The sequence below is a fragment of the Perna viridis genome, chromosome 4 (genome assembly GCF_037379345.1).
Source record: "Perna viridis isolate PV_CMFRI_1.1 ecotype Kerala chromosome 4, ASM3737934v1, whole genome shotgun sequence".
In the NCBI taxonomy this organism is placed as follows: Eukaryota; Metazoa; Mollusca; class Bivalvia; order Mytilida; family Mytilidae; genus Perna; species Perna viridis.
The window spans coordinates 5306729-5329974 of record NC_142448.1 but is presented as its reverse complement, the minus strand read 5'-3'; the positions used below and the strand labels follow the sequence as shown (position 1 = coordinate 5329974).

The following is a 23246-nucleotide window of genomic DNA, read 5'->3' as shown; positions in this document are numbered from 1 at the left end:
TTATAACGTTGTCTGATAAGGCACCAATTACAAACTAAATCTGCAGTACGATTATTATCGTAGTACTCAAATTCCTGACAGTAAATATAATGTTAGTTTGATCATTGTAGAGATTTCTTTCATAAATATACCATAATGTGAACTTTCGTTAATATGGTCTTTTGGGTTGTGCATATAAGTATTTATTGTGAGAATTTATTTCTTTATTTTTGGTGGGTAAAAAAAGAAAAGGGAGGGGGGGAGCTTTTATAGATACGTATATTTTATACATTTGTACTTAAATTTTGGCAACTACATGTAACATATCATATATAAGAATCTTTTTGAAGGATTTTGGTGGCCCTGAAAAGGGCCGTTATTGTATGTTCTGTAGGAAGCTGTTTAACCTCCGAATCCGTAAAGGGTACGTCCTTGTCTCTTCAGAGCGTAGACAACGTCCATAGCTGTGACGGTCTTCCTCTTGGCGTGCTCAGTGTATGTGACTGCATCTCGGATAACATTTTCCAAGAAAACTTTCAACACACCACGGGTCTCTTCGTAGATAAGCCCAGAGATACGCTTGACACCACCTCTTCGTGCAAGACGACGGATAGCTGGTTTTGTGATACCCTGGATGTTATCACGCAACACCTTCCTGTGACGCTTAGCGCCTCCCTTTCCAAGTCCTTTACCTCCTTTACCACGTCCAGACATGTTGACTTACTGAGTGAAATTGATCAGTAGAATGGCAAGTGGACGGCAAAAAATCGACTATAAACAAATAACGCGACCGTGATAGAAAGCTACCTTGATTTTACAAAGCTAAGCGACCATTGGTTAATACTATAACAAATAATCTTTGGTTAATCGGAGGGAAAATAATGTAAACAAACAAAAAAAGGGGGGAATACAATGTAAAACAAAGAATATTTTTCAGAAATGCTGATTACAAATTATGATGATTATACACTCAAAATTGTGAAAAAAAGTATTATTTAAAAACTAATGAATGCTCTCTTTTTTATTTGAAAATGAATTGCAAGTTGTAATACGTGGCTGTATAATAGTAAATGCTCTTTATAAATTGAGTTTAACTTTAGTTCCAATTTTAAACACATAGATACAGAGGTGCACATGATGTGGAATTACTCTGAACGAATAGAAGGATATGCAAATAATTGTAATCATGAAATATTTATAAGTCTGCAAGCTGAATTGCCATATTTTATAAGAAGGGGTTGTCCTTGATAAGATTTAACAGACTGAAATGTTCTAAGCAAATAAATGTCCAAGTAAACCCTTGTCATATGGAAGAAATATATCTGTCTTATTAAATAAGAGCCGATATAATTTTGGCATCTTGCACACACAGCATATAAAGCTTCTCAGTTCTGTTTATTTTGAAAGTTCATTCATCCATTTCTTAGATTTAGTTCAAGTTTTGAGACAATTTGAGTTTGGGACTTTCGTCCTTTGCAAAAGTCCGTTACAAGTCTTATTTTAAGTGGCAATTTTAACCGTTAAGCCTGTCTGACAAATTTAATGAGCTATTGTGCCAAGACTTGAACTATATCATATACTCTATGCTCAAATTCTGGGTAACTAGGTATTTGTTGGATAGATTACACATTATGATATATATATCTTTGGCAGGTCTGAACACTAAGAAAGAAAAAAAATATCAAGTTTTTAATCATCATTTGCTATACATAATTCATTTCTTTCAATTGTTTACATTTGTGGGTATGCATCATATATGACATTGTGCTCAAATAAGTTTCCATACTTATGTGACATTTGGTTGAGTGTATTATGAAGAGCCCAAAAAAAACATGTTTGTTATTATTTGTGCCAATGTGCAGTACAGTAAACATTCAAACATCTGAAGGATGATCAAGTAAGAACTGGGATTAAAATATCAAACATTATGAAATGATAGGATATGATATGATATGATTTTGGCTTATGTTTGGGACTGTATGCTCCTCCATCCTGCCAATACCAATATTTCATCACAAAAATAAGGAGTTTCGACTAATATAACATTTGAGAGCATGGTATTCAAACATGGTACTTGGAGTAGTATTCTGCCACTTCAACAGAAATGTATAGTGTGATTTGTAATCATGCAAATAATTTTTTTTTGTACAAATTTACAAATGGCCAATTAAATATTTGGATCATAACTAGCTTTTAGGAAGGGTGTATTGCATGTACATGATTTTTTTTCAATTGAAGCATTTGCTGTTTAAGTAAGAGTAAATATGCTACACACACACTATGAACTGTGTATAGTGTTAGGTCTTAGGAGATAAATGATATTAATACCATTGTTTAACAAGTTGTAAAGATATATGGAGTGAGCAATGTTCAGAACTTCTAAAAAATGTTCATACACATATATACATGTTTGTAGTGTGTAATAGTTGACATGTGTTTATTTTAAGGGGAGAATTTGAAGCAAAACACATAAATAACTTTACATGCACAATTGTGATATACCAAAAGCTCACATTTACTTGAGGATAGTAAAATGAGATGGGAATAATATAACTATTTAGGCCATATTTGTGTATTGCAGTTTCTTAAATTGGTATATGTGTATTTTATCAATATTACTTATGTTTTCGCAAGTAGTCATACTTGCCATTTCAATACTTATTAATATTAATCGTGTGCGATTTTTTTTTATACATTTTGTATTAAAAAAAAAAAGAAAATTATTACAAGTCAATTCATTTGGATAAAAGGGGGGGCTATCTTCAATTAGTTCTGACTGTGCAGAATAATACATATAACATAAATATAAGAATCTTTTTGAAATATTTAGGTGGCCCTTAAAAGGGCCGTTTTTGATATGTGAAAATTCACATTTTAGGCACGTTCTCCACGGATTCTTCGGGCCAGTTGGATGTCCTTTGGCATGATGGTGACTCTCTTGGCGTGGATGGCACACAAGTTGGTGTCTTCGAAAAGACCGACCAAGTAGGCTTCGCTAGCTTCTTGAAGAGCCATGACAGCAGAGCTCTGGAATCTGAGATCAGTCTTGAAGTCCTGGGCGATTTCTCTGACTAATCTCTGGAATGGGAGTTTTCTGATGAGGAGCTCAGTGCTCTTCTGGTATCTTCTGATTTCTCTCAGAGCAACAGTTCCTGGCCTGTATCTGTGAGGTTTCTTGACTCCACCTGTGGCAGGTGCGCTCTTACGAGCAGCCTTGGTGGCAAGTTGTTTTCTTGGAGCTTTTCCTCCGGTGGATTTACGTGCGGTCTGCTTTGTACGAGCCATTACGAACGATGTATGATTTCAACAATCTTAGACTGTGATACCCGAAATCCCGTAATAGGTCTAATTTTGTTAACCCGCAAATTTGAAAAGTTAAGAATTATTGGTTACGCAGAATAATAAAAGGCATTGTGATTGGTTGCGATTCAGGCATTTTCATTGGACAAAAGAAATAAAAATTTCAATCCACTTTTTTTGTCTGGTGGTAGAGCTTTGGTAGTGATATGTCAAAGAATAAAAAAAATAATTATTGCTATAAATTTTATTGTAAAAACAAAAGCAAAAAATTACCAAAAAAAAAAAAAAAGAATACAAATGTCATCAACATCAGGACACATGTAAATTTTATTCAGAATTACAGTGACATGTATGTTGAGCTCCAGTTGAAAAAAAAAAACAAACAAAATCTATCAAAAAAATAAAAGGAAAATGTGTACTGTAGCGTTTTTTTATATTTATATTTTTAAAGTATAAATTAATACTATACTAAAATAAGAGGAAAATAAATATTAAATATTTCGAAAGATGTGATCTAACTTAATACTTTGTAAGAAGTTTATGCATCTTGTATTTAAAATATTCTAACGCACAACAATGATAAAAGGAGTGAAAGACCAAAAAAAATCTGATATCAATAAAAAAAAATTAAACTTTTCTGACCAGACGTAACATGTATGTATGTATGTATGTATGTATGTATGTATGTTTTAGTTCGGATCGATTCTTTATGAATTTTTTTCCAGTATGTAATATATTAAGTATTATAGAAATTAGAAGTAAAAAGTGGAATTTATTAGTATGATTATTTCTGTTAAAATTTTACTTTGTGGTTATATTTTATCAACGTGCATATAGAATAATATCATAAAAAATACAATAGTACTACAGGGTAGGGGCACTAGCTTGGTTTGTGTTTTGCGTACTGCAAGTACATATCAACGTAAGAATCTTTTTGAAAAGTTTTGGTGGCCCTGAAAAGGGCCGTTGTATATGATAGTTCAATGAACGAAACTGTTTATTTGGCAGCCTTCTGGGTCTTCTTGGGCAGGAGAACGGCCTGGATGTTTGGCAGTACACCACCCTGGGCAATGGTAACACCGGAAAGGAGTTTGTTCAATTCCTCGTCGTTCCTGATGGCCAATTGGAGATGACGGGGGATGATTCTGCTCTTCTTGTTGTCACGGGCAGCATTACCTGCCAATTCCAATACTTCAGCGGCCAAGTATTCAAGAACGGCGGCGAGGTAGACTGGGGCTCCAGCACCAACTCTCTCAGCATAGTTGCCTTTCCTCAACAGTCTGTGGATACGACCGACTGGGAACTGAAGTCCAGCACGGGACGACCTGCTCTTGGCTTTAGATTTAGCTTTTCCACCTTTACCACGTCCTGACATTGTGTTATGACTTGTTCGAATTCAAACAAAAATAATAACACACGTTTTGGCCAAGTTTCCCTTTTATACGACGAAACGGATTGAACAAGCGCACAAAATATGAACCAATCAGTGCGATCGTCCTATCGAGAGTAGTAACGGTGTTTTCCGCGAGGTTCGCGTTAAGAAACATATTTCAATCCACTCGTGTTATTTAAATACAAAATTTACTTGTATGACAACAGTATTCACTGAATTATTGTCAGCGAGTGAACATGCCACCAAAAGCAACAGGTTCAAAGGGAGCTAAGAAAGCCGTCACCAAGGCTAAAGCCGCACGGGCTGGAGGTGACAAGAAGAGGAAGAGGAGAAGAAGGGAATCTTACGGAATTTACATCTACAAAGTTCTCCGTCAGGTTCACCCAGATACTGGTGTCTCCTCCAAAGCTATGTCCATCATGAACAGCTTCGTCAACGATATCTTCGAGAGAATCGCCGCTGAAGCTTCACGTCTGGCTCACTACAACAAGAGATCAACCATCACATCTCGGGAGATCCAGACTGCTGTCCGTCTCCTCTTGCCAGGAGAATTGGCCAAACACGCTGTCAGCGAAGGCACCAAAGCTGTCACCAAATACACCAGCAGCAAGTAGACTAGCAGTAGCAGTCTAATATTAACGGCCCTTTTCAGGGCCACCAAAATCTTTCAAAAAGATTCTTATGTTGATATGTTATAACAGTAGCACATACCTCAACTTACCCGTTTTACTACAGAAAATATTGAACACGGACATATTCCCGTGTACTATAAACATTATAACATTGAACCCCCCCCCCCCCCCCAAAAAAAAAAAAATCACACTTTATGTTGTCATGTACAAATACAAAGAAAAATCACACTTTAGTTAGTATTATTATAACGTTGTCTGATAAGGCACCAATTACAAACTAAATCTGCAGTACGATTATTATCGTAGTACTCAAATTCCTGACAGTAAATATAATGTTAGTTTGATCATTGTAGAGATTTCTTTCATAAATATACCATAATGTGAACTTTCGTTAATATGGTCTTTTGGGTTGTGCATATAAGTATTTATTGTGAGAATTTATTTCTTTATTTTTGGTGGGTAAAAAAAGAAAAGGGAGGGGGGGAGCTTTTATAGATACGTATATTTTATACATTTGTACTTAAATTTTGGCAACTACATGTAACATATCATATATAAGAATCTTTTTGAAGGATTTTGGTGGCCCTGAAAAGGGCCGTTATTGTATGTTCTGTAGGAAGCTGTTTAACCTCCGAATCCGTAAAGGGTACGTCCTTGTCTCTTCAGAGCGTAGACAACGTCCATAGCTGTGACGGTCTTCCTCTTGGCGTGCTCAGTGTATGTGACTGCATCTCGGATAACATTTTCCAAGAAAACTTTCAACACACCACGGGTCTCTTCGTAGATAAGCCCAGAGATACGCTTGACACCACCTCTTCGTGCAAGACGACGGATAGCTGGTTTTGTGATACCCTGGATGTTATCACGCAACACCTTCCTGTGACGCTTAGCGCCTCCCTTTCCAAGTCCTTTACCTCCTTTACCACGTCCAGACATGTTGACTTACTGAGTGAAATTGATCAGTAGAATGGCAAGTGGACGGCAAAAAATCGACTATAAACAAATAACGCGACCGTGATAGAAAGCTACCTTGATTTTACAAAGCTAAGCGACCATTGGTTAATACTATAACAAATAATCTTTGGTTAATCGGAGGGAAAATAATGTAAACAAACAAAAAAAGGGGGGAATACAATGTAAAACAAAGAATATTTTTCAGAAATGCTGATTACAAATTATGATGATTATACACTCAAAATTGTGAAAAAAAGTATTATTTAAAAACTAATGAATGCTCTCTTTTTTATTTGAAAATGAATTGCAAGTTGTAATACGTGGCTGTATAATAGTAAATGTTCTTTATAAATTGAGTTTAACTTTAGTTCCAATTTTAAACACATAGATACAGAGGTGCACATGATGTGGAATTACTCTGAACGAATAGAAGGATATGCAAATAATTGTAATCATGAAATATTTATAAGTCTGCAAGCTGAATTGCCATATTTTATAAGAAGGGGTTGTCCTTGATAAGATTTAACAGACTGAAATGTTCTAAGCAAATAAATGTCCAAGTAAACCCTTGTCATATGGAAGAAATATATCTGTCTTATTAAATAAGAGCCGATATAATTTTGGCATCTTGCACACACAGCATATAAAGCTTCTCAGTTCTGTTTATTTTGAAAGTTCATTCATCCATTTCTTAGATTTAGTTCAAGTTTTGAGACAATTTGAGTTTGGGACTTTCGTCCTTTGCAAAAGTCCGTTACAAGTCTTATTTTAAGTGGCAATTTTAACCGTTAAGCCTGTCTGACAAATTTAATGAGCTATTGTGCCAAGACTTGAACTATATCATATACTCTATGCTCAAATTCTGGGTAACTAGGTATTTGTTGGATAGATTACACATTATGATATATATATCTTTGGCAGGTCTGAACACTAAGAAAGAAAAAAAATATCAAGTTTTTAATCATCATTTGCTATACATAATTCATTTCTTTCAATTGTTTACATTTGTGGGTATGCATCATATATGACATTGTGCTCAAATAAGTTTCCATACTTATGTGACATTTGGTTGAGTGTATTATGAAGAGCCCAAAAAAAACATGTTTGTTATTATTTGTGCCAATGTGCAGTACAGTAAACATTCAAACATCTGAAGGATGATCAAGTAAGAACTGGGATTAAAATATCAAACATTATGAAATGATAGGATATGATATGATATGATTTTGGCTTATGTTTGGGACTGTATGCTCCTCCATCCTGCCAATACCAATATTTCATCACAAAAATAAGGAGTTTCGACTAATATAACATTTGAGAGCATGGTATTCAAACATGGTACTTGGAGTAGTATTCTGCCACTTCAACAGAAATGTATAGTGTGATTTGTAATCATGCAAATAATTTTTTTTTGTACAAATTTACAAATGGCCAATTAAATATTTGGATCATAACTAGCTTTTAGGAAGGGTGTATTGCATGTACATGATTTTTTTTCAATTGAAGCATTTGCTGTTTAAGTAAGAGTAAATATGCTACACACACACTATGAACTGTGTATAGTGTTAGGTCTTAGGAGATAAATGATATTAATACCATTGTTTAACAAGTTGTAAAGATATATGGAGTGAGCAATGTTCAGAACTTCTAAAAAATGTTCATACACATATATACATGTTTGTAGTGTGTAATAGTTGACATGTGTTTATTTTAAGGGGAGAATTTGAAGCAAAACACATAAATAACTTTACATGCACAATTGTGATATACCAAAAGCTCACATTTACTTGAGGATAGTAAAATGAGATGGGAATAATATAACTATTTAGGCCATATTTGTGTATTGCAGTTTCTTAAATTGGTATATGTGTATTTTATCAATATTACTTATGTTTTCGCAAGTAGTCATACTTGCCATTTCAATACTTATTAATATTAATCGTGTGCGATTTTTTTTTATACATTTTGTATTAAAAAAAAAAAGAAAATTATTACAAGTCAATTCATTTGGATAAAAGGGGGGGCTATCTTCAATTAGTTCTGACTGTGCAGAATAATACATATAACATAAATATAAGAATCTTTTTGAAATATTTAGGTGGCCCTTAAAAGGGCCGTTTTTGATATGTGAAAATTCACATTTTAGGCACGTTCTCCACGGATTCTTCGGGCCAGTTGGATGTCCTTTGGCATGATGGTGACTCTCTTGGCGTGGATGGCACACAAGTTGGTGTCTTCGAAAAGACCGACCAAGTAGGCTTCGCTAGCTTCTTGAAGAGCCATGACAGCAGAGCTCTGGAATCTGAGATCAGTCTTGAAGTCCTGGGCGATTTCTCTGACTAATCTCTGGAATGGGAGTTTTCTGATGAGGAGCTCAGTGCTCTTCTGGTATCTTCTGATTTCTCTCAGAGCAACAGTTCCTGGCCTGTATCTGTGAGGTTTCTTGACTCCACCTGTGGCAGGTGCGCTCTTACGAGCAGCCTTGGTGGCAAGTTGTTTTCTTGGAGCTTTTCCTCCGGTGGATTTACGTGCGGTCTGCTTTGTACGAGCCATTACGAACGATGTATGATTTCAACAATCTTAGACTGTGATACCCGAAATCCCGTAATAGGTCTAATTTTGTTAACCCGCAAATTTGAAAAGTTAAGAATTATTGGTTACGCAGAATAATAAAAGGCATTGTGATTGGTTGCGATTCAGGCATTTTCATTGGACAAAAGAAATAAAAATTTCAATCCACTTTTTTTGTCTGGTGGTAGAGCTTTGGTAGTGATATGTCAAAGAATAAAAAAAATAATTATTGCTATAAATTTTATTGTAAAAACAAAAGCAAAAAATTACCAAAAAAAAAAAAAAAGAATACAAATGTCATCAACATCAGGACACATGTAAATTTTATTCAGAATTACAGTGACATGTATGTTGAGCTCCAGTTGAAAAAAAAAAACAAACAAAATCTATCAAAAAAATAAAAGGAAAATGTGTACTGTAGCGTTTTTTTATATTTATATTTTTAAAGTATAAATTAATACTATACTAAAATAAGAGGAAAATAAATATTAAATATTTCGAAAGATGTGATCTAACTTAATACTTTGTAAGAAGTTTATGCATCTTGTATTTAAAATATTCTAACGCACAACAATGATAAAAGGAGTGAAAGACCAAAAAAAATCTGATATCAATAAAAAAAAATTAAACTTTTCTGACCAGACGTAACATGTATGTATGTATGTATGTATGTATGTATGTATGTTTTAGTTCGGATCGATTCTTTATGAATTTTTTTCCAGTATGTAATATATTAAGTATTATAGAAATTAGAAGTAAAAAGTGGAATTTATTAGTATGATTATTTCTGTTAAAATTTTACTTTGTGGTTATATTTTATCAACGTGCATATAGAATAATATCATAAAAAATACAATAGTACTACAGGGTAGGGGCACTAGCTTGGTTTGTGTTTTGCGTACTGCAAGTACATATCAACGTAAGAATCTTTTTGAAAAGTTTTGGTGGCCCTGAAAAGGGCCGTTGTATATGATAGTTCAATGAACGAAACTGTTTATTTGGCAGCCTTCTGGGTCTTCTTGGGCAGGAGAACGGCCTGGATGTTTGGCAGTACACCACCCTGGGCAATGGTAACACCGGAAAGGAGTTTGTTCAATTCCTCGTCGTTCCTGATGGCCAATTGGAGATGACGGGGGATGATTCTGCTCTTCTTGTTGTCACGGGCAGCATTACCTGCCAATTCCAATACTTCAGCGGCCAAGTATTCAAGAACGGCGGCGAGGTAGACTGGGGCTCCAGCACCAACTCTCTCAGCATAGTTGCCTTTCCTCAACAGTCTGTGGATACGACCGACTGGGAACTGAAGTCCAGCACGGGACGACCTGCTCTTGGCTTTAGATTTAGCTTTTCCACCTTTACCACGTCCTGACATTGTGTTATGACTTGTTCGAATTCAAACAAAAATAATAACACACGTTTTGGCCAAGTTTCCCTTTTATACGACGAAACGGATTGAACAAGCGCACAAAATATGAACCAATCAGTGCGATCGTCCTATCGAGAGTAGTAACGGTGTTTTCCGCGAGGTTCGCGTTAAGAAACATATTTCAATCCACTCGTGTTATTTAAATACAAAATTTACTTGTATGACAACAGTATTCACTGAATTATTGTCAGCGAGTGAACATGCCACCAAAAGCAACAGGTTCAAAGGGAGCTAAGAAAGCCGTCACCAAGGCTAAAGCCGCACGGGCTGGAGGTGACAAGAAGAGGAAGAGGAGAAGAAGGGAATCTTACGGAATTTACATCTACAAAGTTCTCCGTCAGGTTCACCCAGATACTGGTGTCTCCTCCAAAGCTATGTCCATCATGAACAGCTTCGTCAACGATATCTTCGAGAGAATCGCCGCTGAAGCTTCACGTCTGGCTCACTACAACAAGAGATCAACCATCACATCTCGGGAGATCCAGACTGCTGTCCGTCTCCTCTTGCCAGGAGAATTGGCCAAACACGCTGTCAGCGAAGGCACCAAAGCTGTCACCAAATACACCAGCAGCAAGTAGACTAGCAGTAGCAGTCTAATATTAACGGCCCTTTTCAGGGCCACCAAAATCTTTCAAAAAGATTCTTATGTTGATATGTTATAACAGTAGCACATACCTCAACTTACCCGTTTTACTACAGAAAATATTGAACACGGACATATTCCCGTGTACTATAAACATTATAACATTGAACCCCCCCCCCCCCCAAAAAAAAAAAAATCACACTTTATGTTGTCATGTACAAATACAAAGAAAAATCACACTTTAGTTAGTATTATTATAACGTTGTCTGATAAGGCACCAATTACAAACTAAATCTGCAGTACGATTATTATCGTAGTACTCAAATTCCTGACAGTAAATATAATGTTAGTTTGATCATTGTAGAGATTTCTTTCATAAATATACCATAATGTGAACTTTCGTTAATATGGTCTTTTGGGTTGTGCATATAAGTATTTATTGTGAGAATTTATTTCTTTATTTTTGGTGGGTAAAAAAAGAAAAGGGAGGGGGGGAGCTTTTATAGATACGTATATTTTATACATTTGTACTTAAATTTTGGCAACTACATGTAACATATCATATATAAGAATCTTTTTGAAGGATTTTGGTGGCCCTGAAAAGGGCCGTTATTGTATGTTCTGTAGGAAGCTGTTTAACCTCCGAATCCGTAAAGGGTACGTCCTTGTCTCTTCAGAGCGTAGACAACGTCCATAGCTGTGACGGTCTTCCTCTTGGCGTGCTCAGTGTATGTGACTGCATCTCGGATAACATTTTCCAAGAAAACTTTCAACACACCACGGGTCTCTTCGTAGATAAGCCCAGAGATACGCTTGACACCACCTCTTCGTGCAAGACGACGGATAGCTGGTTTTGTGATACCCTGGATGTTATCACGCAACACCTTCCTGTGACGCTTAGCGCCTCCCTTTCCAAGTCCTTTACCTCCTTTACCACGTCCAGACATGTTGACTTACTGAGTGAAATTGATCAGTAGAATGGCAAGTGGACGGCAAAAAATCGACTATAAACAAATAACGCGACCGTGATAGAAAGCTACCTTGATTTTACAAAGCTAAGCGACCATTGGTTAATACTATAACAAATAATCTTTGGTTAATCGGAGGGAAAATAATGTAAACAAACAAAAAAAGGGGGGAATACAATGTAAAACAAAGAATATTTTTCAGAAATGCTGATTACAAATTATGATGATTATACACTCAAAATTGTGAAAAAAAGTATTATTTAAAAACTAATGAATGCTCTCTTTTTTATTTGAAAATGAATTGCAAGTTGTAATACGTGGCTGTATAATAGTAAATGTTCTTTATAAATTGAGTTTAACTTTAGTTCCAATTTTAAACACATAGATACAGAGGTGCACATGATGTGGAATTACTCTGAACGAATAGAAGGATATGCAAATAATTGTAATCATGAAATATTTATAAGTCTGCAAGCTGAATTGCCATATTTTATAAGAAGGGGTTGTCCTTGATAAGATTTAACAGACTGAAATGTTCTAAGCAAATAAATGTCCAAGTAAACCCTTGTCATATGGAAGAAATATATCTGTCTTATTAAATAAGAGCCGATATAATTTTGGCATCTTGCACACACAGCATATAAAGCTTCTCAGTTCTGTTTATTTTGAAAGTTCATTCATCCATTTCTTAGATTTAGTTCAAGTTTTGAGACAATTTGAGTTTGGGACTTTCGTCCTTTGCAAAAGTCCGTTACAAGTCTTATTTTAAGTGGCAATTTTAACCGTTAAGCCTGTCTGACAAATTTAATGAGCTATTGTGCCAAGACTTGAACTATATCATATACTCTATGCTCAAATTCTGGGTAACTAGGTATTTGTTGGATAGATTACACATTATGATATATATATCTTTGGCAGGTCTGAACACTAAGAAAGAAAAAAAATATCAAGTTTTTAATCATCATTTGCTATACATAATTCATTTCTTTCAATTGTTTACATTTGTGGGTATGCATCATATATGACATTGTGCTCAAATAAGTTTCCATACTTATGTGACATTTGGTTGAGTGTATTATGAAGAGCCCAAAAAAAACATGTTTGTTATTATTTGTGCCAATGTGCAGTACAGTAAACATTCAAACATCTGAAGGATGATCAAGTAAGAACTGGGATTAAAATATCAAACATTATGAAATGATAGGATATGATATGATATGATTTTGGCTTATGTTTGGGACTGTATGCTCCTCCATCCTGCCAATACCAATATTTCATCACAAAAATAAGGAGTTTCGACTAATATAACATTTGAGAGCATGGTATTCAAACATGGTACTTGGAGTAGTATTCTGCCACTTCAACAGAAATGTATAGTGTGATTTGTAATCATGCAAATAATTTTTTTTTGTACAAATTTACAAATGGCCAATTAAATATTTGGATCATAACTAGCTTTTAGGAAGGGTGTATTGCATGTACATGATTTTTTTTCAATTGAAGCATTTGCTGTTTAAGTAAGAGTAAATATGCTACACACACACTATGAACTGTGTATAGTGTTAGGTCTTAGGAGATAAATGATATTAATACCATTGTTTAACAAGTTGTAAAGATATATGGAGTGAGCAATGTTCAGAACTTCTAAAAAATGTTCATACACATATATACATGTTTGTAGTGTGTAATAGTTGACATGTGTTTATTTTAAGGGGAGAATTTGAAGCAAAACACATAAATAACTTTACATGCACAATTGTGATATACCAAAAGCTCACATTTACTTGAGGATAGTAAAATGAGATGGGAATAATATAACTATTTAGGCCATATTTGTGTATTGCAGTTTCTTAAATTGGTATATGTGTATTTTATCAATATTACTTATGTTTTCGCAAGTAGTCATACTTGCCATTTCAATACTTATTAATATTAATCGTGTGCGATTTTTTTTTATACATTTTGTATTAAAAAAAAAAAGAAAATTATTACAAGTCAATTCATTTGGATAAAAGGGGGGGCTATCTTCAATTAGTTCTGACTGTGCAGAATAATACATATAACATAAATATAAGAATCTTTTTGAAATATTTAGGTGGCCCTTAAAAGGGCCGTTTTTGATATGTGAAAATTCACATTTTAGGCACGTTCTCCACGGATTCTTCGGGCCAGTTGGATGTCCTTTGGCATGATGGTGACTCTCTTGGCGTGGATGGCACACAAGTTGGTGTCTTCGAAAAGACCGACCAAGTAGGCTTCGCTAGCTTCTTGAAGAGCCATGACAGCAGAGCTCTGGAATCTGAGATCAGTCTTGAAGTCCTGGGCGATTTCTCTGACTAATCTCTGGAATGGGAGTTTTCTGATGAGGAGCTCAGTGCTCTTCTGGTATCTTCTGATTTCTCTCAGAGCAACAGTTCCTGGCCTGTATCTGTGAGGTTTCTTGACTCCACCTGTGGCAGGTGCGCTCTTACGAGCAGCCTTGGTGGCAAGTTGTTTTCTTGGAGCTTTTCCTCCGGTGGATTTACGTGCGGTCTGCTTTGTACGAGCCATTACGAACGATGTATGATTTCAACAATCTTAGACTGTGATACCCGAAATCCCGTAATAGGTCTAATTTTGTTAACCCGCAAATTTGAAAAGTTAAGAATTATTGGTTACGCAGAATAATAAAAGGCATTGTGATTGGTTGCGATTCAGGCATTTTCATTGGACAAAAGAAATAAAAATTTCAATCCACTTTTTTTGTCTGGTGGTAGAGCTTTGGTAGTGATATGTCAAAGAATAAAAAAAATAATTATTGCTATAAATTTTATTGTAAAAACAAAAGCAAAAAATTACCAAAAAAAAAAAAAAAGAATACAAATGTCATCAACATCAGGACACATGTAAATTTTATTCAGAATTACAGTGACATGTATGTTGAGCTCCAGTTGAAAAAAAAAAACAAACAAAATCTATCAAAAAAATAAAAGGAAAATGTGTACTGTAGCGTTTTTTTATATTTATATTTTTAAAGTATAAATTAATACTATACTAAAATAAGAGGAAAATAAATATTAAATATTTCGAAAGATGTGATCTAACTTAATACTTTGTAAGAAGTTTATGCATCTTGTATTTAAAATATTCTAACGCACAACAATGATAAAAGGAGTGAAAGACCAAAAAAAATCTGATATCAATAAAAAAAAATTAAACTTTTCTGACCAGACGTAACATGTATGTATGTATGTATGTATGTATGTATGTATGTTTTAGTTCGGATCGATTCTTTATGAATTTTTTTCCAGTATGTAATATATTAAGTATTATAGAAATTAGAAGTAAAAAGTGGAATTTATTAGTATGATTATTTCTGTTAAAATTTTACTTTGTGGTTATATTTTATCAACGTGCATATAGAATAATATCATAAAAAATACAATAGTACTACAGGGTAGGGGCACTAGCTTGGTTTGTGTTTTGCGTACTGCAAGTACATATCAACGTAAGAATCTTTTTGAAAAGTTTTGGTGGCCCTGAAAAGGGCCGTTGTATATGATAGTTCAATGAACGAAACTGTTTATTTGGCAGCCTTCTGGGTCTTCTTGGGCAGGAGAACGGCCTGGATGTTTGGCAGTACACCACCCTGGGCAATGGTAACACCGGAAAGGAGTTTGTTCAATTCCTCGTCGTTCCTGATGGCCAATTGGAGATGACGGGGGATGATTCTGCTCTTCTTGTTGTCACGGGCAGCATTACCTGCCAATTCCAATACTTCAGCGGCCAAGTATTCAAGAACGGCGGCGAGGTAGACTGGGGCTCCAGCACCAACTCTCTCAGCATAGTTGCCTTTCCTCAACAGTCTGTGGATACGACCGACTGGGAACTGAAGTCCAGCACGGGACGACCTGCTCTTGGCTTTAGATTTAGCTTTTCCACCTTTACCACGTCCTGACATTGTGTTATGACTTGTTCGAATTCAAACAAAAATAATAACACACGTTTTGGCCGACCAAGTAGGCTTCGCTAGCTTCTTGAAGAGCCATGACAGCAGAGCTCTGGAATCTGAGATCAGTCTTGAAGTCCTGGGCGATTTCTCTGACTAATCTCTGGAATGGGAGTTTTCTGATGAGGAGCTCAGTGCTCTTCTGGTATCTTCTGATTTCTCTCAGAGCAACAGTTCCTGGCCTGTATCTGTGAGGTTTCTTGACTCCACCTGTGGCAGGTGCGCTCTTACGAGCAGCCTTGGTGGCAAGTTGTTTTCTTGGAGCTTTTCCTCCGGTGGATTTACGTGCGGTCTGCTTTGTACGAGCCATTACGAACGATGTATGATTTCAACAATCTTAGACTGTGATACCCGAAATCCCGTAATAGGTCTAATTTTGTTAACCCGCAAATTTGAAAAGTTAAGAATTATTGGTTACGCAGAATAATAAAAGGCATTGTGATTGGTTGCGATTCAGGCATTTTCATTGGACAAAAGAAATAAAAATTTCAATCCACTTTTTTTGTCTGGTGGTAGAGCTTTGGTAGTGATATGTCAAAGAATAAAAAAAATAATTATTGCTATAAATTTTATTGTAAAAACAAAAGCAAAAAATTACCAAAAAAAAAAAAAAAGAATACAAATGTCATCAACATCAGGACACATGTAAATTTTATTCAGAATTACAGTGACATGTATGTTGAGCTCCAGTTGAAAAAAAAAAACAAACAAAATCTATCAAAAAAATAAAAGGAAAATGTGTACTGTAGCGTTTTTTTATATTTATATTTTTAAAGTATAAATTAATACTATACTAAAATAAGAGGAAAATAAATATTAAATATTTCGAAAGATGTGATCTAACTTAATACTTTGTAAGAAGTTTATGCATCTTGTATTTAAAATATTCTAACGCACAACAATGATAAAAGGAGTGAAAGACCAAAAAAAATCTGATATCAATAAAAAAAAATTAAACTTTTCTGACCAGACGTAACATGTATGTATGTATGTATGTATGTATGTATGTATGTTTTAGTTCGGATCGATTCTTTATGAATTTTTTTCCAGTATGTAATATATTAAGTATTATAGAAATTAGAAGTAAAAAGTGGAATTTATTAGTATGATTATTTCTGTTAAAATTTTACTTTGTGGTTATATTTTATCAACGTGCATATAGAATAATATCATAAAAAATACAATAGTACTACAGGGTAGGGGCACTAGCTTGGTTTGTGTTTTGCGTACTGCAAGTACATATCAACGTAAGAATCTTTTTGAAAAGTTTTGGTGGCCCTGAAAAGGGCCGTTGTATATGATAGTTCAATGAACGAAACTGTTTATTTGGCAGCCTTCTGGGTCTTCTTGGGCAGGAGAACGGCCTGGATGTTTGGCAGTACACCACCCTGGGCAATGGTAACACCGGAAAGGAGTTTGTTCAATTCCTCGTCGTTCCTGATGGCCAATTGGAGATGACGGGGGATGATTCTGCTCTTCTTGTTGTCACGGGCAGCATTACCTGCCAATTCCAATACTTCAGCGGCCAAGTATTCAAGAACGGCGGCGAGGTAGACTGGGGCTCCAGCACCAACTCTCTCAGCATAGTTGCCTTTCCTCAACAGTCTGTGGATACGACCGACTGGGAACTGAAGTCCAGCACGGGACGACCTGCTCTTGGCTTTAGATTTAGCTTTTCCACCTTTACCACGTCCTGACATTGTGTTATGACTTGTTCGAATTCAAACAAAAATAATAACACACGTTTTGGCCAAGTTTCCTTTTTATACGACGAAACGGATTGAACAAGCGCACAAAATATGAACCAATCAGTGCGATCGTCCTATCGAGAGTAGTAACGGTGTTTTCCGCGAGGTTCGCGTTAAGAAACATATTTCAATCCACTCGTGTTATTTAAATACAAAATTTACTTGTATGACAACAGTATTCACTGAATTATTGTCAGCGAGTGAACATGCCACCAAAAGCAACAGGTTCAAAGGGAGCTAAGAAAGCCGTCACCAAGGCTAAAGCCGCACGGGCTGGAGGTGACAAGAAGAGGAAGAGGAGAAGAAGGGAATCTTACGGAATTTACATCTACAAAGTTCTCCGTCAGGTTCACCCAGATACTGGTGTCTCCTCCAAAGCTATGTCCATCATGAACAGCTTCGTCAACGATATCTTCGAGAGAATCGCCGCTGAAGCTTCACGTCTGGCTCACTACAACAAGAGATCAACCATCACATCTCGGGAGATCCAGACTGCTGTCCGTCTCCTCTTGCCAGGAGAATTGGCCAAACACGCTGTCAGCGAAGGCACCAAAGCTGTCACCAAATACACCAGCAGCAAGTAGACTAGCAGTAGCAGTCTAATATTAACGGCCCTTTTCAGGGCCACCAAAATCTTTCAAAAAGATTCTTATGTTGATATGTTATAACAGTAGCACATACCTCAACTTACCCGTTTTACTACAGAAAATATTGAACACGGACATATTCCCGTGTACTATAAACATTATAACATTGAACCCCCCCCCCCCCCCCAAAAAAAAAAAAATCACACTTTATGTTGTCATGTACAAATACAAAGAAAAATCACACTTTAGTTAGTATTATTATAACGTTGTCTGATAAGGCACCAATTACAAACTAAATCTGCAGTACGATTATTATCGTAGTACTCAAATTCCTGACAGTAAATATAATGTTAGTTTGATCATTGTAGAGATTTCTTTCATAAATATACCATAATGTGAACTTTCGTTAATATGGTCTTTTGGGTTGTGCATATAAGTATTTATTGTGAGAATTTATTTCTTTATTTTTGGTGGGTAAAAAAAGAAAAGGGAGGGGGGGAGCTTTTATAGATACGTATATTTTATACATTTGTACTTAAATTTTGGCAACTACATGTAACATATCATATATAAGAATCTTTTTGAAGGATTTTGGTGGCCCTGAAAAGGGCCGTTATTGTATGTTCTGTAGGAAGCTGTTTAACCTCCGAATCCGTAAAGGGTACGTCCTTGTCTCTTCAGAGCGTAGACAACGTCCATAGCTGTGACGGTCTTCCTCTTGGCGTGCTCAGTGTATGTGACTGCATCTCGGATAACATTTTCCAAGAAAACTTTCAACACACCACGGGTCTCTTCGTAGATAAGCCCAGAGATACGCTTGACACCACCTCTTCGTGCAAGACGACGGATAGCTGGTTTTGTGATACCCTGGATGTTATCACGCAACACCTTCCTGTGACGCTTAGCGCCTCCCTTTCCAAGTCCTTTACCTCCTTTACCACGTCCAGACATGTTGACTTACTGAGTGAAATTGATCAGTAGAATGGCAAGTGGACGGCAAAAAATCGACTATAAACAAATAACGCGACCGTGATAGAAAGCTACCTTGATTTTACAAAGCTAAGCGACCATTGGTTAATACTATAACAAATAATCTTTGGTTAATCGGAGGGAAAATAATGTAAACAAACAAAAAAAGGGGGGAATACAATGTAAAACAAAGAATATTTTTCAGAAATGCTGATTACAAATTATGATGATTATACACTCAAAATTGTGAAAAAAAGTATTATTTAAAAACTAATGAATGCTCTCTTTTTTATTTGAAAATGAATTGCAAGTTGTAATACGTGGCTGTATAATAGTAAATGTTCTTTATAAATTGAGTTTAACTTTAGTTCCAATTTTAAACACATAGATACAGAGGTGCACATGATGTGGAATTACTCTGAACGAATAGAAGGATATGCAAATAATTGTAATCATGAAATATTTATAAGTCTGCAAGCTGAATTGCCATATTTTATAAGAAGGGGTTGTCCTTGATAAGATTTAACAGACTGAAATGTTCTAAGCAAATAAATGTCCAAGTAAACCCTTGTCATATGGAAGAAATATATCTGTCTTATTAAATAAGAGCCGATATAATTTTGGCATCTTGCACACACAGCATATAAAGCTTCTCAGTTCTGTTTATTTTGAAAGTTCATTCATCCATTTCTTAGATTTAGTTCAAGTTTTGAGACAATTTGAGTTTGGGACTTTCGTCCTTTGCAAAAGTCCGTTACAAGTCTTATTTTAAGTGGCAATTTTAACCGTTAAGCCTGTCTGACAAATTTAATGAGCTATTGTGCCAAGACTTGAACTATATCATATACTCTATGCTCAAATTCTGGGTAACTAGGTATTTGTTGGATAGATTACACATTATGATATATATATCTTTGGCAGGTCTGAACACTAAGAAAGAAAAAAAATATCAAGTTTTTAATCATCATTTGCTATACATAATTCATTTCTTTCAATTGTTTACATTTGTGGGTATGCATCATATATGACATTGTGCTCAAATAAGTTTCCATACTTATGTGACATTTGGTTGAGTGTATTATGAAGAGCCCAAAAAAAACATGTTTGTTATTATTTGTGCCAATGTGCAGTACAGTAAACATTCAAACATCTGAAGGATGATCAAGTAAGAACTGGGATTAAAATATCAAACATTATGAAATGATAGGATATGATATGATATGATTTTGGCTTATGTTTGGGACTGTATGCTCCTCCATCCTGCCAATACCAATATTTCATCACAAAAATAAGGAGTTTCGACTAATATAACATTTGAGAGCATGGTATTCAAACATGGTACTTGGAGTAGTATTCTGCCACTTCAACAGAAATGTATAGTGTGATTTGTAATCATGCAAATAATTTTTTTTTGTACAAATTTACAAATGGCCAATTAAATATTTGGATCATAACTAGCTTTTAGGAAGGGTGTATTGCATGTACATGATTTTTTTTCAATTGAAGCATTTGCTGTTTAAGTAAGAGTAAATATGCTACACACACACTATGAACTGTGTATAGTGTTAGGTCTTAGGAGATAAATGATATTAATACCATTGTTTAACAAGTTGTAAAGATATATGGAGTGAGCAATGTTCAGAACTTCTAAAAAATGTTCATACACATATATACATGTTTGTAGTGTGTAATAGTTGACATGTGTTTATTTTAAGGGGAGAATTTGAAGCAAAACACATAAATAACTTTACATGCACAATTGTGATATACCAAAAGCTCACATTTACTTGAGGATAGTAAAATGAGATGGGAATAATATAACTATTTAGGCCATATTTGTGTATTGCAGTTTCTTAAATTGGTATATGTGTATTTTATCAATATTACTTATGTTTTCGCAAGTAGTCATACTTGCCATTTCAATACTTATTAATATTAATCGTGTGCGATTTTTTTTTATACATTTTGTATTAAAAAAAAAAAGAAAATTATTACAAGTCAATTCATTTGGATAAAAGGGGGGGCTATCTTCAATTAGTTCTGACTGTGCAGAATAATACATATAACATAAATATAAGAATCTTTTTGAAATATTTAGGTGGCCCTTAAAAGGGCCGTTTTTGATATGTGAAAATTCACATTTTAGGCACGTTCTCCACGGATTCTTCGGGCCAGTTGGATGTCCTTTGGCATGATGGTGACTCTCTTGGCGTGGATGGCACACAAGTTGGTGTCTTCGAAAAGACCGACCAAGTAGGCTTCGCTAGCTTCTTGAAGAGCCATGACAGCAGAGCTCTGGAATCTGAGATCAGTCTTGAAGTCCTGGGCGATTTCTCTGACTAATCTCTGGAATGGGAGTTTTCTGATGAGGAGCTCAGTGCTCTTCTGGTATCTTCTGATTTCTCTCAGAGCAACAGTTCCTGGCCTGTATCTGTGAGGTTTCTTGACTCCACCTGTGGCAGGTGCGCTCTTACGAGCAGCCTTGGTGGCAAGTTGTTTTCTTGGAGCTTTTCCTCCGGTGGATTTACGTGCGGTCTGCTTTGTACGAGCCATTACGAACGATGTATGATTTCAACAATCTTAGACTGTGATACCCGAAATCCCGTAATAGGTCTAATTTTGTTAACCCGCAAATTTGAAAAGTTAAGAATTATTGGTTACGCAGAATAATAAAAGGCATTGTGATTGGTTGCGATTCAGGCATTTTCATTGGACAAAAGAAATAAAAATTTCAATCCACTTTTTTTGTCTGGTGGTAGAGCTTTGGTAGTGATATGTCAAAGAATAAAAAAAATAATTATTGCTATAAATTTTATTGTAAAAACAAAAGCAAAAAATTACCAAAAAAAAAAAAAAAGAATACAAATGTCATCAACATCAGGACACATGTAAATTTTATTCAGAATTACAGTGACATGTATGTTGAGCTCCAGTTGAAAAAAAAAAACAAACAAAATCTATCAAAAAAATAAAAGGAAAATGTGTACTGTAGCGTTTTTTTATATTTATATTTTTAAAGTATAAATTAATACTATACTAAAATAAGAGGAAAATAAATATTAAATATTTCGAAAGATGTGATCTAACTTAATACTTTGTAAGAAGTTTATGCATCTTGTATTTAAAATATTCTAACGCACAACAATGATAAAAGGAGTGAAAGACCAAAAAAAATCTGATATCAATAAAAAAAAATTAAACTTTTCTGACCAGACGTAACATGTATGTATGTATGTATGTATGTATGTATGTATGTTTTAGTTCGGATCGATTCTTTATGAATTTTTTTCCAGTATGTAATATATTAAGTATTATAGAAATTAGAAGTAAAAAGTGGAATTTATTAGTATGATTATTTCTGTTAAAATTTTACTTTGTGGTTATATTTTATCAACGTGCATATAGAATAATATCATAAAAAATACAATAGTACTACAGGGTAGGGGCACTAGCTTGGTTTGTGTTTTGCGTACTGCAAGTACATATCAACGTAAGAATCTTTTTGAAAAGTTTTGGTGGCCCTGAAAAGGGCCGTTGTATATGATAGTTCAATGAACGAAACTGTTTATTTGGCAGCCTTCTGGGTCTTCTTGGGCAGGAGAACGGCCTGGATGTTTGGCAGTACACCACCCTGGGCAATGGTAACACCGGAAAGGAGTTTGTTCAATTCCTCGTCGTTCCTGATGGCCAATTGGAGATGACGGGGGATGATTCTGCTCTTCTTGTTGTCACGGGCAGCATTACCTGCCAATTCCAATACTTCAGCGGCCAAGTATTCAAGAACGGCGGCGAGGTAGACTGGGGCTCCAGCACCAACTCTCTCAGCATAGTTGCCTTTCCTCAACAGTCTGTGGATACGACCGACTGGGAACTGAAGTCCAGCACGGGACGACCTGCTCTTGGCTTTAGATTTAGCTTTTCCACCTTTACCACGTCCTGACATTGTGTTATGACTTGTTCGAATTCAAACAAAAATAATAACACACGTTTTGGCCAAGTTTCCCTTTTATACGACGAAACGGATTGAACAAGCGCACAAAATATGAACCAATCAGTGCGATCGTCCTATCGAGAGTAGTAACGGTGTTTTCCGCGAGGTTCGCGTTAAGAAACATATTTCAATCCACTCGTGTTATTTAAATACAAAA

General features: G+C 35.4%; 17 protein-coding genes across 17 annotated transcripts; 3 read left to right on the top strand and 14 right to left on the bottom strand.

Moving 5' to 3' along the window:
- Positions 1-96: 96 nt before the first annotated feature.
- LOC148618564 (histone H4) lies at positions 97-975 on the bottom strand. Its single transcript, XM_088576891.1, has one exon. It carries the CDS (start codon positions 691-693, stop codon positions 382-384), a length of 312 nt encoding a protein of 103 aa, XP_088433017.1. The 5' UTR covers positions 694-975; the 3' UTR covers positions 97-381.
- A 1742-nt stretch (positions 976-2717) lies between these two features.
- On the bottom strand, positions 2718-3875 carry LOC148618563 (histone H3). The gene has a single exon (XM_088577625.1). The coding sequence runs from the start codon at positions 3262-3264 to the stop codon at positions 2854-2856; it is 411 nt and encodes a 136-aa protein (XP_088433751.1). The 5' UTR covers positions 3265-3875; the 3' UTR covers positions 2718-2853.
- A 139-nt stretch (positions 3876-4014) lies between these two features.
- Positions 4015-4654, bottom strand: LOC148618562 (histone H2A). Its single transcript, XM_088577627.1, has one exon. The coding sequence runs from the start codon at positions 4652-4654 to the stop codon at positions 4277-4279; it is 378 nt and encodes a 125-aa protein (XP_088433753.1). The 3' UTR covers positions 4015-4276.
- A 148-nt stretch (positions 4655-4802) lies between these two features.
- LOC148618561 (histone H2B) lies at positions 4803-5465 on the top strand. The gene has a single exon (XM_088577626.1). It carries the CDS (start codon positions 4909-4911, stop codon positions 5284-5286), a length of 378 nt encoding a protein of 125 aa, XP_088433752.1. The 5' UTR covers positions 4803-4908; the 3' UTR covers positions 5287-5465.
- Positions 5466-5643: 178 nt separating this feature from the next.
- LOC148618560 (histone H4) lies at positions 5644-6240 on the bottom strand. Its single transcript, XM_088577624.1, has one exon. The coding sequence runs from the start codon at positions 6238-6240 to the stop codon at positions 5929-5931; it is 312 nt and encodes a 103-aa protein (XP_088433750.1). The 3' UTR covers positions 5644-5928.
- A 2024-nt stretch (positions 6241-8264) lies between these two features.
- Positions 8265-8811, bottom strand: LOC148618559 (histone H3). The gene has a single exon (XM_088577617.1). The coding sequence runs from the start codon at positions 8809-8811 to the stop codon at positions 8401-8403; it is 411 nt and encodes a 136-aa protein (XP_088433743.1). The 3' UTR covers positions 8265-8400.
- Positions 8812-9561: 750 nt separating this feature from the next.
- LOC148618558 (histone H2A) lies at positions 9562-10201 on the bottom strand. The gene has a single exon (XM_088577621.1). It carries the CDS (start codon positions 10199-10201, stop codon positions 9824-9826), a length of 378 nt encoding a protein of 125 aa, XP_088433747.1. The 3' UTR covers positions 9562-9823.
- A 148-nt stretch (positions 10202-10349) lies between these two features.
- Positions 10350-11086, top strand: LOC148618557 (histone H2B). The gene has a single exon (XM_088577619.1). It carries the CDS (start codon positions 10456-10458, stop codon positions 10831-10833), a length of 378 nt encoding a protein of 125 aa, XP_088433745.1. The 5' UTR covers positions 10350-10455; the 3' UTR covers positions 10834-11086.
- Positions 11087-11188: 102 nt separating this feature from the next.
- On the bottom strand, positions 11189-11785 carry LOC148618556 (histone H4). The gene has a single exon (XM_088577623.1). The coding sequence runs from the start codon at positions 11783-11785 to the stop codon at positions 11474-11476; it is 312 nt and encodes a 103-aa protein (XP_088433749.1). The 3' UTR covers positions 11189-11473.
- A 2024-nt stretch (positions 11786-13809) lies between these two features.
- LOC148618555 (histone H3) lies at positions 13810-14356 on the bottom strand. The gene has a single exon (XM_088577618.1). It carries the CDS (start codon positions 14354-14356, stop codon positions 13946-13948), a length of 411 nt encoding a protein of 136 aa, XP_088433744.1. The 3' UTR covers positions 13810-13945.
- A 750-nt stretch (positions 14357-15106) lies between these two features.
- On the bottom strand, positions 15107-15746 carry LOC148618554 (histone H2A). The gene has a single exon (XM_088577622.1). It carries the CDS (start codon positions 15744-15746, stop codon positions 15369-15371), a length of 378 nt encoding a protein of 125 aa, XP_088433748.1. The 3' UTR covers positions 15107-15368.
- A 4-nt stretch (positions 15747-15750) lies between these two features.
- On the bottom strand, positions 15751-16529 carry LOC148618553 (histone H3-like). The gene has a single exon (XM_088576855.1). It carries the CDS (start codon positions 16102-16104, stop codon positions 15751-15753), a length of 354 nt encoding a protein of 117 aa, XP_088432981.1. The 5' UTR covers positions 16105-16529.
- A 325-nt stretch (positions 16530-16854) lies between these two features.
- On the bottom strand, positions 16855-17539 carry LOC148618552 (histone H2A). Its single transcript, XM_088577616.1, has one exon. It carries the CDS (start codon positions 17492-17494, stop codon positions 17117-17119), a length of 378 nt encoding a protein of 125 aa, XP_088433742.1. The 5' UTR covers positions 17495-17539; the 3' UTR covers positions 16855-17116.
- A 179-nt stretch (positions 17540-17718) lies between these two features.
- LOC148618551 (histone H2B) lies at positions 17719-18305 on the top strand. The gene has a single exon (XM_088576890.1). The coding sequence runs from the start codon at positions 17749-17751 to the stop codon at positions 18124-18126; it is 378 nt and encodes a 125-aa protein (XP_088433016.1). The 5' UTR covers positions 17719-17748; the 3' UTR covers positions 18127-18305.
- A 178-nt stretch (positions 18306-18483) lies between these two features.
- On the bottom strand, positions 18484-19080 carry LOC148618550 (histone H4). The gene has a single exon (XM_088577615.1). The coding sequence runs from the start codon at positions 19078-19080 to the stop codon at positions 18769-18771; it is 312 nt and encodes a 103-aa protein (XP_088433741.1). The 3' UTR covers positions 18484-18768.
- A 2024-nt stretch (positions 19081-21104) lies between these two features.
- LOC148618549 (histone H3) lies at positions 21105-21651 on the bottom strand. Its single transcript, XM_088577613.1, has one exon. The coding sequence runs from the start codon at positions 21649-21651 to the stop codon at positions 21241-21243; it is 411 nt and encodes a 136-aa protein (XP_088433739.1). The 3' UTR covers positions 21105-21240.
- A 750-nt stretch (positions 21652-22401) lies between these two features.
- Positions 22402-23041, bottom strand: LOC148618548 (histone H2A). Its single transcript, XM_088577614.1, has one exon. It carries the CDS (start codon positions 23039-23041, stop codon positions 22664-22666), a length of 378 nt encoding a protein of 125 aa, XP_088433740.1. The 3' UTR covers positions 22402-22663.
- Positions 23042-23246: the final 205 nt, after the last annotated feature.